General features: G+C 40.8%; 1 protein-coding gene across 17 annotated transcripts in view; it reads right to left on the bottom strand.

The window, feature by feature from the left end:
- The window catches only part of SYNE1 (spectrin repeat containing nuclear envelope protein 1), a 521,352-nt gene that overhangs the window by 246,115 nt on the left and 260,158 nt on the right, over positions 1-15,079 (bottom strand). For all 17 annotated transcript variants that reach the window (XR_010336584.1, XM_064360559.1, XM_064360560.1 and 14 more), the window contains 4 exons: positions 13,840-14,022; positions 10,188-10,331; positions 9,685-9,840; positions 7,968-8,132 (listed from right to left, as the gene is read on the bottom strand). Coding sequence is in view for 16 of the 17 variants with exons in the window: in XM_064360559.1 (XP_064216629.1) it covers positions 7,968-8,132; positions 9,685-9,840; positions 10,188-10,331; positions 13,840-14,022 (648 nt within the window). In the remaining variant the exon portion in view is untranslated. The remainder of the gene's footprint in view (positions 1-7,967; positions 8,133-9,684; positions 9,841-10,187; positions 10,332-13,839; positions 14,023-15,079) is intronic.

Here is a 15,079-nt window from a genome sequence, read left to right as displayed (position 1 = left end):
TCTCTTACTTCCAATGAAGTTTTACTTTACTGTTTTTAACAAGGGAAATTATATTACAGTAAGATCATGATTTCTCAAAGGGTGAAGAGCTTATAAATGTTACGGTCTGTATAACAACAACAAAACCTATAGAAATAGATTATATATTTCAAGTTCTTCATAAGCACTATTCTTTTTCTATGTGAGAAGGAAGTTTCTCCTTTTTCTTTTTTTGAAACAGAGTCTATCTCTGTCTCCCAGGCTTCAGTGCAGTGGTGTAATCATAACTCACTGCAGCCTTGAACCCCTGGAATCAAGTGATCCTTCCAGCTCAGTCTTCCTGGTAGGTGGGACTATAGGCATAGGCCATCATGCCCAGCTAATTAAAAAAAATTTTTTTTTAAAGATGAGGTGTCAGTATGTTGCCCAGCCTGGTGTTGAACTCCTGGGCTCAAGGAATCCTTCTACCTCAGCCTACCAAAGTGCTGGGATTATAAGTGTGAGCCACTGTGCCCACCCAGAAGGAAGTTATAATTCCAAGTTACATTGCTGGCAAGCTGGCTGAATAAGAACAGCTCCAGAATGCTGTTCCTAGTAAGACTGATGCAGAAGGTGGGTAATCTCCGCATTTCCAACTGAGGTACCTGGCTTATTTCATTGGGACTTGTTGGACAGTGAGTGCAGGCCAAGGAGGGTGAGCCAAAGCAGGGTGGGGCGTTGCCTCACCCAGGAAGTGCAAGGGACCAGAGAGCTCCCTCTCCTAGTCAAGGGAAGCCATTAGGGATTATCCCTTGCACTCTGGCCCAGATACTGAGCTTTTCTCACGGTCTTCAAAACCTGCAGATCAGGAGATTCCCTCCAGAACCTACAACACCAGGGTCCTGGGTTTCCAGCACAAAATTGGGCAGCCATTTGGGAAAACAATGAGCTAGCTGCAGTGGGTTTTGTTTTTCACACCCCACTGGCACCTGGGTCAGTGAGATAGAACTGTTTACTCCTCTGGAAAGGGGGCTGAAGCAGGGAGGCAAGTGATCTGACTTGGTGGGACCCACTCCTGCAAAGACCAGAAAGCTAAGACCCATTGGCTTGAAATTCTCGTAGCCAGCACAGCAGTCTGAGCTTGACCTGGGATGTTTGAGCTTGGTGGGGGGAGGGGTGTCCACCATTGCTGGGGCTTGAGTAGGTGGTTTTAACATCACAGTGTGAAAAAAGTCACTGGGAAGTTCGAAGTGGGTGGAGCCCATGGCTGCTCAGCCAGGCCTCTGTAGGCAGACTGTCACTAGATTTCCTCCTTGCTGGGCAGGGCATCTCTGAAAAAAGGCAGCAGCCTGTCAGGGACTTATAAATAAAGGCTCCACCTTCCTGGGACAGAGCAGCTGGGAAAAGGGGCAGTTGTGGGTACAGCTTCAGCAGACATAAACATCCCTGCCTGGCAGCTCTGAAGACAGCAGTGGATCTCCCAGCACAGCATTCAAGCTCTGACAAGGGACAGACTGCCTTCTCAAGTGGCTCCCTGACCACCATGTATGCTGACTGGGAGACATCTCCCAGTAGAGGCTGACAGACACCTCATACAGGAGAGCTCTGGCATCTGGTGGATACCCTTCTGGGACGAAACAAGCAGCAATCTTTGCTGCTCTGCAGGCCCTGCTGATGATTCCTAGGCAAGCAGGGTCTGGAGTGGACCTCCAGCAAACTCCAGCAGATCTGCAGCAGAGGGGCCTATTTGAAGGAAAACTAACAAACAGAAAGGAATAGTTTCAACATCAACAGAAAGGACATCCACTCAGAGATCCCATCCAAAGGTCACTGACTTCAAAGATCAAAGGTAGATAAATCCATGAAGATGGGAAGAAACCAGTGCAAAACGGCTGAAAATTCCAAAAACCAGACTGTCTCTTCTCCTCCAAGGGATCACAACCCCTCACCAGCAAGGGAACAAAACTGGATGGAGAATGAGTTTGATGAATTGACAGAAGCATGCTTCAGAAAGTGGGTAATAATGAACTTCTCTGAGCTAAAGGAGCATGTTCTAACCCAATGCAAGGAAGCTAACAACCTTGAAAAAAGGTTAGATGAAATGCTAAGCAGAATAACCTGTTTAGAGAAGAACATAAATGACCTGTTGGTGCTGAAAAATACAGCATGAGAACTTTGTAGCATTCACAACTTTCAAGAGCTGAATCGATCAAGGAGAAAAAAGAACATCAGAGACTGAAGATCAATTCAATGAAATAAAGCAAGAAGTCAATATTAGGGAAAAAGGAGTAAAAAGAAATGAACAAAGCCTCCAAGAAATATGGGATTACATGTAAGGACAAATCAACATTTGATCAGTGTACCTGAAAGTGATGGGAAGAATGAAACCAAGTTGGAAAACACTCTTCAGGACATTATCCAAGAGAACTTCCCCAACATAGAAAGACAGGTCAACATTCAAATTCAGGAATACAGAGAACACCACAAAGACACTCCTTGAGAAGAGCAATCCCAAGACACATATTTGTCAGATTCACCAGGGTTGAAATGAAGGAAAAAATGCTAAGGGCAGCCAAAGAGAAAGGTTAGGTTACCCACAGAGGGAAGCCCATCAGACTCACTGTAGATCTCTTGGCAGAAACCCTACAAGCCAGAAGAGAGTGGGAGCCAATATTCAACATTATTAAAGGAAATAATTTTCAACCTAGAATTTCATATCCAGCCAAACCAAGCTTTATAAGGGAAGGACAAATAAAATCCTTTATGGACGAGAACTGCTGAGAGATTTTGTCACCACCAGGCCTGCCTTACAAGAGCTCCAGAAGGAAGCACTAAACATGGAAAGGAACAACTAGTACCAGCCACTGAAAAAGCATACCAAATTGTAAAGATCATCAATGCTATGAAGAAACTACATCAACTAATGGGCAAAATTACCAGCTAGCATCATAATGGCAGGATCAAATTCACACATAACAATATTAACCTTAAATGTAAATGGGCTAAATACCCCAATTAAAAGACAAAGACTGGCAAATTGGATAAAGAATCAAGACCCATCGATGTGTTGTGTTCAGGATACCCATCTCACATGCAAAGACACATAGGCTCAAAATAAAGGGATAAGGAATATTTACCAAGCAAATAGAAAGGCAAAAAAAAAAAAAAAGCTGGAGTTGAAATCCTAGTCTCTGATAAAACAGACTTTAAACCAACAAAGATCAAAAAAGACAAAGAAAGGCATTACATGATGGTAAAGAACTCAATGCAACAAGAAGAGCTAACTATCCCAAATACATGTGTACCCAATACAGGAACACCCAGATTCATAAAGTAAGTTATTAGAGACCTACAAAGATACTTAGACTCCCACACAATAATAGCGGGAGACTTTAATACCCCACTGTCAATATTAGACAGATCAATGAAACAGAAAATTAACAAGCATATCCAGGACTTGAACTCAGATCTGGACCAAGAGGACCTAATAGACATCTATAGAACTTTCCACCCCAAATCAACAGAATATACATTCTTCTAAGCACCACATCACACTTATTCTAAAATTGACCACATAATTGGAAGTAAAACACTCCTTTGCAAATGCAAAAGAACAGAAATCATAACAGTCTCCCAGAGCACATTGCAATCAATTTGAACTCAGGATTAAGAAACTCACTCAAAACTGCACAGCTACATGGAAACTGAACAACCTGCCCCCGAATGATTATTGAATAAACAATAAAATAAAGGCAGAAATAAAGATGTTCTTTGAAACCAATGAGAATGAAGACACAAGGTATCAGAATCTCTGGGACGCATTTAAAGCAGTATGTAGAGGGAAATTTATAGCACTAAATGCCCACAAGAGAAAGGAGGAAAGATCTAAAATCGACAGCCTAATGCCACAATTGAGAGGACTAGAGGATTAAGAAGAAACAAATTCAAAAGGTAGCAGAAGACAAGAAATAACTAAGATCAGAGCAGAACTGAAAGAGATAGAGACACAAAAAACCCTTCAAAAAAAATCGATGAATCCAGGAGCTGGTTTTCTGAAAAGATCTACAAAATAGACAGACTGCTAGCTAGACTAACAAAGAAGAGAGAAGAATCAAATAGATGCAATAAAAAATGGTGAGGGTGCTATCACCACCAATCTCACAGAAATGCAAACTACCATCAGAGTATGCTATAAACACCTCTATGCAAATAAACCAGTAAATCTAGAAGAAATGAATAAATTTCTGGACACTTACAACCTCCCAAGACTAAACCAGGAAGAAGTTGAATCCCTGAATAGACTCGTTACAAGATCTGAAATTGAGGCAGCAATTAATAGCTTACCAACCAAAAAATGTCCAGGACTAGACAGATTCACAGCTGAATTTTACCAGAGGTACAAAGAGGAGCTGGTACTATTCCTTCTGATACTATTCCAAACAACAGAAAAAGAGGGAACCCTCCCTAACTCATTTTATGAGGCCAACACCATCCTGATACCAAAACCTAGCAGACACACAACTGAAAAAGAAAATTCATCCAATATTCCTGATGATCATTGATGCAAAAATCCTCAATAAAATACTGGCAAACTGAATCCAACAGCACCTCAAAAAGCTTACCCATCATGATCAAGTTGGCTTCATCTCTGGGATGCAAGGCTGGTTCAACATACAGAAATCTATAAAGGTAAACCATCACATAAACAAAACCAAAGGCCACATGATTATTTCAATACATGCAGAGAAGACCTTTGACAAAATTCAACAGTCCTTTATGCTAAAAACTCTCCATAAAGTAGGTATTGATGGAATGTATCTCAAAATAATAAGAGCTATTTATGACAAACCCACAGCCTATATCATACTGAATGGGCAAAAAATGGAAGCATTCCCTTTGAAACCTGGCACAAGACAAGGATGCTGTCACTCACCACTCCTATTCAACATAGTATTGGAAGTTCTGGCCAGGGCAATCAGGCAAGAAAAAGAAATAAAGGATATTCAATTAGGAAAAGAGGAAGTAAAATTGTCTCTATTTGCAGATGACATGATTGTGTATTTAGAAGACCCCATTGTCTCAGCCTCAAATCTCCTTTCTTTTTTTTTTTTTTTTTGAGACGGAGTTTCACTCTTGTTATCCAGGCTGGAGTGCAATGGCACGATCTCGGCTCACCGCAACTTCCGCCTCCTGGGTTCAGGCAATTCTCCTGCCTCAGCCTCCTGAGTAGCTGGGATTACAGGCACGCACCACCATGCCCAGCTAATTTTTTGTATTTTTAGTAGAGATGGGGTTTCACCATGTTGACCAGGATGGTCTCGATCTGTTGACCTCATGATCCACCCACCTCGGTCTCCCAAAGTGCTGGGATTACAGGCTTGAGCCACCGTGCCCGGCCCCCAAATCTCCTTAAACTGATAAGCAACTTCAGCAAAGTCTCAGAATACAAAATCAATGTACAAAAATTAAAATCATTCCTATATACCCATAATAGACAGCCAAATCATGAGTGAACTCCCATTCACAATTGCTACAAAGAGAATAAAATACCTAGGAATACAACTGACAAGGGAGACGAAGAACCTCTTCAAGGAGAACTATAAACTACTGCTCAAGGAAATCAGAGTGAACACAACAAATGGAAAAACATTCTATGCTCATGGTTAGAATCAGTATCGTGAAAATGGCCATACTGCCCAAAAAAGAGCCTGCATAGCCAAGACAATCCTAAGAAAAAAAAAAAAAAACGAAGCTGGAGGTATCACGCTACCTGACTTCAAACTATACTACAAGGCTACAGTAATCAAAATAGCATGGTTCTGGTACCAAAGTAGAGATATAGACCAATGGAACAGAACAGAGGCCTCAGAAGTAATGCCACACATCTATAACCATCTGATCTTTGACAAACCCCTGACAAAAACAAGCAATGGGGAAAGCATTCCCTATTTAATAAATGGGAAAACTGGCTAGCCATATGCAGAAAGCGGAAACTGGATCCCTTCCTTACACCTTATACAAAAATTAACTCCAGATGGATTAAAAGATTTAAACATAAAACCTAACACCATAAAAACCCTAGAAGAAAACATAGGCAATACCATTCAGGACATAGGCATTGGCAAGGACTTCATGACTAAAACACCAAAACCAGTGGGAATAAAAACCAAAATAGACAAATGGGATCTAATTAAACTAAAGAGCTTCTGCACAGCAAAAGAAACTATCATTAGAGTGACTAGAAACCAACAGAATGGGAGAGAATTTTTGCAATCTGCTCATCTGACAAAGGGCTAATATCCAGAATCTACACAGAACTTAAACAAATTTACAAGATAAAAACAAACAACTCCACCAAAAAGTGGGAGAAAAACATGAACAGACACTTCTCAAAAGGAGACAGTCATGCAGCCCACAAACATATGAAAAATAGCTCATCATCACTGGTCATTAGAGAAAAGCACATCAAAACCACAACGAGATACCATCTCATGCCAGTTAGAATCATAATCATTAAAAAATCAGGAGGCAAACAGATGCTGGAGAGGATGTAGAGAAATAGAAATGCTTTTACACTGTTGGTGGGAGTGTAAATTAGTTCAGCCATTGTGGAAGACAGTATGGCAATTCCTCAAGGATCTAGAAGTAAAAATACCACTTGACCCAGTAATCCCATTACTAGATGTATTCCCAAAGGATTATAAATCATTCTATTATAAAGACACATGCACATGTATGTTTATTGAGGTACTGTTCACAAGAGCAAAGACTTGGAACCAATCTAAATGCCCATCAATGATAGACTGGATAAAGAAAATGTGGCACATATACACCATGGAATACTATGAAGTCACAAAAAAGGATAAGTTCATGTCCCTCAGCGTGCACTTGTAATCCCAGCACTTTGGGAGGCCAAGCTGGGTGGCTCACCTGAGGTCAGGAGTTTGAGACCAGCCTGACCAACATGGAGAAACCCTGTCTCTACTTGAAATACAAAATTAGCCAGGTGTGGTGGTGCATGTCTGTAATCCCAGCTACTCAGGAGGCAGAGGCAGGAGAATCGCTTGAACCAGGGAGGTGGAGGTTGCAGTGAGCTGAGATCGTGCCATTGCACTCCAGCATGGGCAACAAGAGCGAAACTCCATCTCAAAAAACAAAACAAAACAAAACTTTGTTTTTGCAGGGTACAGTGGCTCACATATATAATCGTACTTTGGGAGGACAAGGCGGGGGAATTGCTTGAGTTCAGGAGTTCCAGACTAGCCTAGGAAAGAAGGCAAGACTCTGTGTTAAGTTTATAAAAAAAAATTTTTTTAAACCCCACACAACTTGGTTCAGCTGTCACGCTTCCTAAAAAACCTGTCCCAATTTTTAACCCCATCCCTCCTGCATGGGTCCACTCCTGTGTGTGTCTATAACATCATAAGACATCTGTATCTGTGGTTATTATCTTCTGTATATCAACCTCTAACCTCAGACAGTAAAATCCTTGAGGAAAAAGGATATGTTATTCACCTCTGATTCCCTAATGTCAAGACAGAGTACCAGTCTCCTAAAAAGCAACCAGTTTACAAATTAATGCAGATTCATTATTTTTATCACAAATGCAAAATTGAACTCATATCTTGGGATGGGAGGAGAATTGGCTAAATACAGGAAGACAAGTGAGTTGAATAAGATGGAAAATGTTTTGCCCTATAAAATGTTTCCTTAAAATATTTTCCCATACTAAATATACCTGTGATCTAATTCAAAACTAGCCTCTTAACAAGTGATCACACAAGTAATCACATTTGGGCTTTATTTTATGGTATTTTTGGAAAGCATCTGGGGTCAGATGATTCAGGAATGCTCAGGCATGTCCACCCAAGGCAGATGGGATTACACTCACAAAGCATGTGATATTTCCCATGGAGAGAATGTGACGTCGTTACTCCAGGTGGATGGAGACGGGAAATTTTGAGAACAAATTCTGTAGGTTGGAGATATTTCTATCTAAAGATGCACACCTCAAGCTTGAGCGTCCTGCTGTCCAGCACACTTTTGTCGGACGTCGGGTGGCAGTACGAATCCAGCATGTGAATCGCATCTGTCATCCAGTCTTGTAATTCTTTAATTCCGAGAGAGAACTGATTGTGTTCTGCGACAATTCTATCCAGTCTTGACACTTTCTCCTGGAAGTGACAGAAATGGTTTTCGAGCTGTCCATCCCACAGAGACAAATTGTAAATCTAACGGTTTGTTTGAAACAATGGCAATCAGTCATGGCTTCATACACTGCACAGATATGAGGCAAGTCTTTCCTAATTCTGCAAAATATGTCGAAGATCTTTCTAAATCATAAAACTATTAGAATAACTGGGTCAAAAGCAAAAAAAAAAAGTTACAATTTTACGCTTCTCAACTTCTTTATGACTATTGTGATTATTTTAAATCAGTAAAATTTCTCCCTGATGCTTTGTCTGGGATACTGGTCAAAGTAGTTTCTAGGTTTCACATAACACATGGGGCTCACCTGATGCCACAACCCACATGACCTAAAATTGTAGCCAGAGTTCTAAAAAATAATAATCTGACATTTTTGTAATATCTCTAAATTTTAAAACTTGGGGCCATACATGTGGTTTTGCTTATTAATTACAGGTCATATCTAACATAGTGAAATCTTTACAAGAATAATCTACAGCTCATAAAACATCCAAACATCGATTACTTTTGGTATCTAAGTAAACACAAAGGAATAGAAAGATTTGCTTCATTCATTCTAAGACGATTCATTCCTTAACTTAGATATGCGCCAGATTTTATAAAGACACAAAAAGTAACATTCATAGAATAAACATGGGTGTAAACATAGACTATTTACTCTAAGACCTAAGCTAGTGTGACTGCCTCAGTGATGTGTACTGAAGACCCAAATTAGCAGACCTTCTGTAAGTCCACACTTACAGAACAGACGAGGCTAAATTAAAGACTAAATTATAACAGGGTCCCTATATTCTAATACTTGAAATTTTAAAATATAGGAAAAAAGGTTAGAAGCCACATACAGCTCAAGATAGGCCTGCACCACACAGTTCAAAATGGGTCTACGTTATACTGACTGAGTGCTCTAAAGGAGGTTGTAGTAGGATTACATTTATTTTTTTCTAAGCTATTTGAAAAGAAAGTTAATCAGTTGTCTGAACCATTGCCAATTTTGAGCTCTGCTCTAGAATCTGAACTGAAACTCTCAATCAACATATTCTTGATTACTATATAATGAATGTAAAGATTCAGATAATTAAAAAAAATACTGTTATATTTAATCTAATAAAATTGAAACGTTTAGAATTCATGTTTTTCTAAAGCAATTTAATCTGGGATTCTTTAGACCAAAAACTCTGAGCTTTGCCTTATGTTTATGATTTGAGTCTTCCAAATCACAGCTCTGAGGAACATATCATTTCAGTATCAGAAGGACTATCTTGCGCAATAATAAAGATTGGAAGTCTATTCAGTCTTTGAAACCTCCTTTGGTCTTTTCAGAGAGCCACATCAAGCTGATGCAACAATGATTAACTCAGATTACAAGGCTGGGGAAATAGCACACACACCCCTTACTGTTGACCTGGAGACCCACACCATGGGTGGGTCAAGATGCAATGCACACCCTGCACACCCTGCTGCAACTCCAGTTTTGCGACATCAGTATCACACTCACACACAGCACGTGCCAGGTGTTACCTTTGTTAAATTGCTTAGCGCTAGATACTGAGAAGATAGTTGTGACACTCTGTGCCTAAAGCTCTTGCTGGCAGCTTGTCCTTCCCACAGCTGCTGAGCTTTCTCTTTCAGCCTGTTGAGCTGAGGCTCGTAGCAGTGTATTTCCTCAAGGACAGACTGAAAAGCACAAGCAAGTTACTATTCAGAGGCTGGGGAAAAGCACATCGCAGACGAAGCTTTGGCCCAGAGAACATGGAAATCAACACTGGCAGGCAATTCGTGTACCCTGGAGGCTTTATTATCTCCAATCTACACACAGTGGAGCAGAAATCATGGAAGGAAACAAATCACACTTCCAAGGAAAGTCAGAAAACATAAAGTCTGCCAGAAATGGGGAAAGAACACACACTACATCTCAAGGTGGCACAGTCTAACTCAAGGGTGCTGAGCATGCATCTGCAAGGTCGACAGAGGACAGGACAAAGACATGGTCAGATGGGGCTACAGGGCGGGGGGCTCATCACCTGGAGCTTCTGCTGTTCCCTCCTCTTTGCCGGCAGATCATAGAGGCGATTGCTGCTTTCTTGGACTGTCTTCTCAGTTTTACTCAGCCAGTCCTGGATAGGCTCAGCACTTACTTCAAAGTCCTTCATTTGGATCTTTAGATTCTGCAAGGTTTTAGATCGTGTCCAGGACAAGAAAATATTTTAATAGCAAGTCCAAGGTCCTTCACTTGGCATTCAAAGTCCACCCAGGCCAGGCACAGTGGCTCACGTCTGTAATCCCAGCACTTTGGGTGGCAGAGGCAAGCAAATAGCTTAAGCTCAGGAGTTCAAGACCAGCCTGGGCAACATGGTGAGATCCTGTCTCTACTAAAATACAAAAAATTAGCTGGCCGTTGTGGCATGCCCCTGTAATCTCAGCTACTCAGGAGGCTGAGGCAGGAGAATTGCTTGAACCTGGGAGGTGGAGGTTTCAGTAAGCTGAGATTGTGCCATTGCACTCCAGCCTGGTCAACAGAGGTTGACTCTGTCATAGAAAAAAAAACCCAAAAAACAAAGTCCACCCCAAGGTCTGGAACATTCCATCTTTTACCTTGGCACCAATATAATTATTGAACAGCCTTTAAGAAATTTGTAGGGTTCTCCTTTTGAAAATATAATTTTTCCCCCTAGCTCTCCAGTCCACTTTTGAGATCACACCCATTTCTCAACTTCTACAGCATTTGTTGTCTATATCATGCCTATATACTTCATCATAGACTGGGTTGGGTTGTGAATTTTCATCTGGTGTAGGTGTGCCTTGTCTCCAAAACTAGACTGGAAGCTCCATGAGGGGAGTGCCTGAGTCCGATACTTCCTGGGACACATCATAGTACCTTACAAAAATGTAAAGAAATGTTTGTCAACATTTAGTTGATTTTCATTAATAAGGATATAAGAAGTAGCATATAGATGTAGTTTACATGCTTATTTTATTAATAAATAATTTATTCTGATTTATAAAGTGATAAGAAATATCAAATAATGTTATGTACTTATCACATAAGAATGTCATAAATATATTCACAGTTACTATGTAGTACCCTAAGTATAAAATGTGTTTGATAAAGTTTTATATGGTACTGTGTAGCTTTGGCAAAGGTGTCTGGATCTGCTGTCTATTACTTATAAAGTGGTAGGGGGACGTGAATGTGAATTTGTTATTTATGTTAACATGTGTGCCAACTAAAGGCTTCAAAAACAACCAATACTTTAGGTAGCTTTGTCTAAGAGGAAGTACATAAAGGGTAGCTGAAAAATCTAAGTGGCAAGAACTAATGAAACCTGTAGGAGAATGGCTCAAGGTTCCATCTGTATCTGTTCTGGGATGTCAACAACATGGGGAAAATCACATCTGCCTTACTCACCTTTGAGGGAGATGGGTTAGCTATAAGAATCCTTTGGGAAGTTAGTATCTCACCAATGTAAGACACCAAAATAACTTCTGGAGTATTCTACTAAAATTTAGGTTGCATGAAGGCAGGGACTCAGTTCTGTTTTATTCTCTACTATAGCCCTAGAGCCTAGACTAGTCCTTCACAAATAGAAGATGCTCAACAAATATTTGTTGAATAATTAAATTCGTAAATTCAAGGTATTTCCATCTTCCTGTTACTGGAGTCTCACGGGACCACTTGATATGGTTTGACTGTGTTCCCACCCAAATCTCATCCTGAATTGTAGTTCCCATAATCCCCATGTGTCAATTACCCAATGGGAGGTAATTGAATCATGGGGGTGGTTACTCCCATGAAGCTGTTCTCATGATAGTGAGTGAGTTCTTACTAGACCTGATGGTTTTATTATGGGCTTTACCCACTTTTGCTCATACTTCTCCTTCCTGCCACCATGTGAAGACGGACGTGTTTGCTTCCCCTTCTGCCATGATTGTAAGTTTCTGGAGGCCTCCCCAGCCCTGCAGAACTATGAGTCAATTAAACCTCCCTCCTTTATAAATTACCTAGTCTTGAGTATGTCCTAATAGCAATGTGAGAATGAACGAATACACCACTAAACAGGGCAAATGGGGGACCATAATCAGGAATTTAGGTTCTAAAAAGAAAGGAGATGAAAGGGGAGGGGAGGAGGGGGAAAGGAGGGGAGGGGAGGGGAAAGGAGGGGAGGGGAGGGGAAAGGAGAGGAGGGAGGGGAGGGGAAGGGAAGGAGGGGAGGGGAAGGGAAGGAGGGGAGGGGAAGGGAAGGAGGGGAGGGGAAGGGAAGGAGGGGAGGAGAAGGGAAGGAGGGGAGGGGAAGGAAAAAGGAAAGGAAAGAATCAAATAAAACCAATAGATAGATACCTATTCTGAGGGGAACAGCAGATTAAGAAAACAGGCAATTCATGACCTATTCACCCACTCTTGGGCATCTCTTGAACTAGGTAACTTTGCAATCAATGTTAAATATGCTACATTCAACAGCTGATGCTTCAGAGCTCAGACCACATAGTACTAATGATCCCTAAAGGATTAAGAAAACATTTCTAAGCACAATGGTTATCACTCTGTTAAATGGAGAATGCTGGTCATGAAGAAACAGTCACCATTATTAAAGAGAGATCAATGGTCTTGGATCAGGAAAGAATTGAGAAAATACACATTTTCTCTTACTGAATATTATTTCTCTATCATTATCTTTTTCCAACCTTCATTAATAATGATCACAGGCAGGCCGGGCACGGTGGCTCAAACCTGTAATCCCAGCACTTTGGGAGGCCGAGGTGGGTGGATCACGAGGTCAAGAGATCGAGACCATCCTGGTCAACATGGTGAAACCCCGTCTCTACAAAAAATACAAAAAATTAGCTGGGTACAGTGGTGCGTGCCTGTAATCCCAGCTGCTCAGGAGGCTGAGGCAGGAGAATTGCCTGAACCCAGGAGGCGGAGGTTGCGGTGAGCCGAGACCGCGCCATTGCACTCCAGCCTGGGTAACAAGAGCGAAACTCCGTCTCAAAAAAAAAAAAAAAAAAAAAAAAAAAAAAATGATCACAGGCAAATGAAGAATCTATTCTGCCGAAAAGTATTTTAAAAGGAAAAGATACCCTCCATGCCTCTAAATTTCCTCTGAAAGAAGATTGATACATAAAATAGATGATCTCAGAAGAAAAAAAATAATTATATTGTGGCAGTAATTATTTTATGGTTATAATAGATTCATCTTCTATTGTGTCTGAAGAAAATAAAATTGTATAAACATTGTTTCTGCATATTTAACTCCTAAAAAGCTGCTACTTGGTATTTGCATTAGTTATAATGTACCCTCTCATCTGTAACATTTCGTGGCTCATATAGATATTCCTGTTCATTCTCTTAGACCACCTTCCAAAACTGAGGCAAGTTCACATGAAAGACTAAGAGTTCTGCTGAAAGGTAAAGCTGGTTGTTCCTGCTGGGAAAGTGCAAAGGCAAGTCAGTGACAATAGACCCTAACATGCAAGAAGCTACTTAATTCTTCAAGGAGGCTCGCACTTCTAGCATGGAGCTATTTCTTACCGTTAGCCCGTTGTCCACTTATGGTCAGAGAGGGGTGACCAAAATCATTGACAAGGGGACTTTGATATACAGAACCTGTGGTTTCACTAACAACAACAACAATAACAAATAACACAGAATATTTCCATGTGGTTGGCTCTCTATACCTCTAGAGCAGATTCTTTTTGGTGGAGACTTGAATGAAAATTTTTCCAATCTTCTTTTGCGGCTGCAACTTTGGCCTGGATCCCTTTGGCTTTCTCTTTGGTCAGCAGGGTGCTCAGAAGTTCCCCTTTAGACAGCATCATGCTTAGCTTGTGCTGCCCATTTTCACTTTCCGACAAAAACTCCTATAAAAGAAAGTATCAAATTAGTCGTAATAAAAAATGTTCTGTGCTGTTTTTATTATTTCTTAATAATGTGAAAGAAAAGGAAAGAAACTCTTTATTGTACACATTAAATTACCCAGGTCATCCTTTAACAGTCAAGTTGCGGCTGGGCATGGTGGCTCATGCCTGTAATCTTGGTACTTTGGGAGGCTGAGGTGGGCGGATCACAATGTCAAGAGACTGAGACCATGCTGGCCAACACTGTGAAACTCCGTCTCTACTAAAAATACAAAAATTAGCTGGGCATGGTGGCATGCACCTATAGTCCTAGCTACTCAGGAGGCTGAGACAGGAGAATTGCTTAAGCCCAGGAGGTGGATGTTACAGTGAGTCAAGGTCATGCCACTGTACTCCAGCCTGGTGACAAGTCAAGTTGCAAACTACTTTATTTACCAATCTAAATTTGGACTTGTCTCAAAAAAGGTGGTGAGCTATCGCATAAAATATTAAAAATTAGATTAAAAAAAAAACAGGAGAGGAAATGAAGACCAAGGGAAAAATCAGAGTCACAAAATAAATTAAACTCTGGCTAAGACTCATTTACAAAATAAATGCCTTGTAGTTCCATATAGTTGGTGGAGCTGGATTGTTATTTTGGCTCTGAGGATCCTAGCTGCCAAAGCGAAAGAGTAAACACAACCAGGGACAAGACTCACAGAGCCCACAGGATAAAAACACACCATCTGCTCAGCAGAAGCACAATTCTCCCTAGGAAAAGACAGGAGATGAATTTCCATGGGGAGTCTTATTAAAATAAATGCTATTAAATGGAGCAGATTACATTATTAGCAGTGGTTTATATTTAAAAAAATAACAACAGAGTGTTGTCCTTATGAGGACAAGTCAATGACATGATGCCAAACCATAGTTTAATAAAGTGTAGATACAGGACGTACTTTTCTCTTCATGTGGCTAGATCAGTCTTCCTCTAGAAAAATGGGTAGATTTGGCTGGGCGTAGTGGCTCACGCCTGTAATCCCAGCCCTTTGGGAGGCTGAGGCGGATGGATCATGAGGTC

The sequence above is a fragment of the Aotus nancymaae genome, unplaced genomic scaffold (assembly GCF_030222135.1).
Source record: "Aotus nancymaae isolate 86718 unplaced genomic scaffold, 86718_ANA_hifiasm-v0.15.2.pri h1tg000040l, whole genome shotgun sequence".
NCBI lineage: Eukaryota > Metazoa > Chordata > Mammalia > Primates > Aotidae > Aotus > Aotus nancymaae.
The sequence above is the reverse complement of the archived record's forward strand: the minus strand, read 5'-3'. Positions and strand labels throughout refer to the sequence as shown.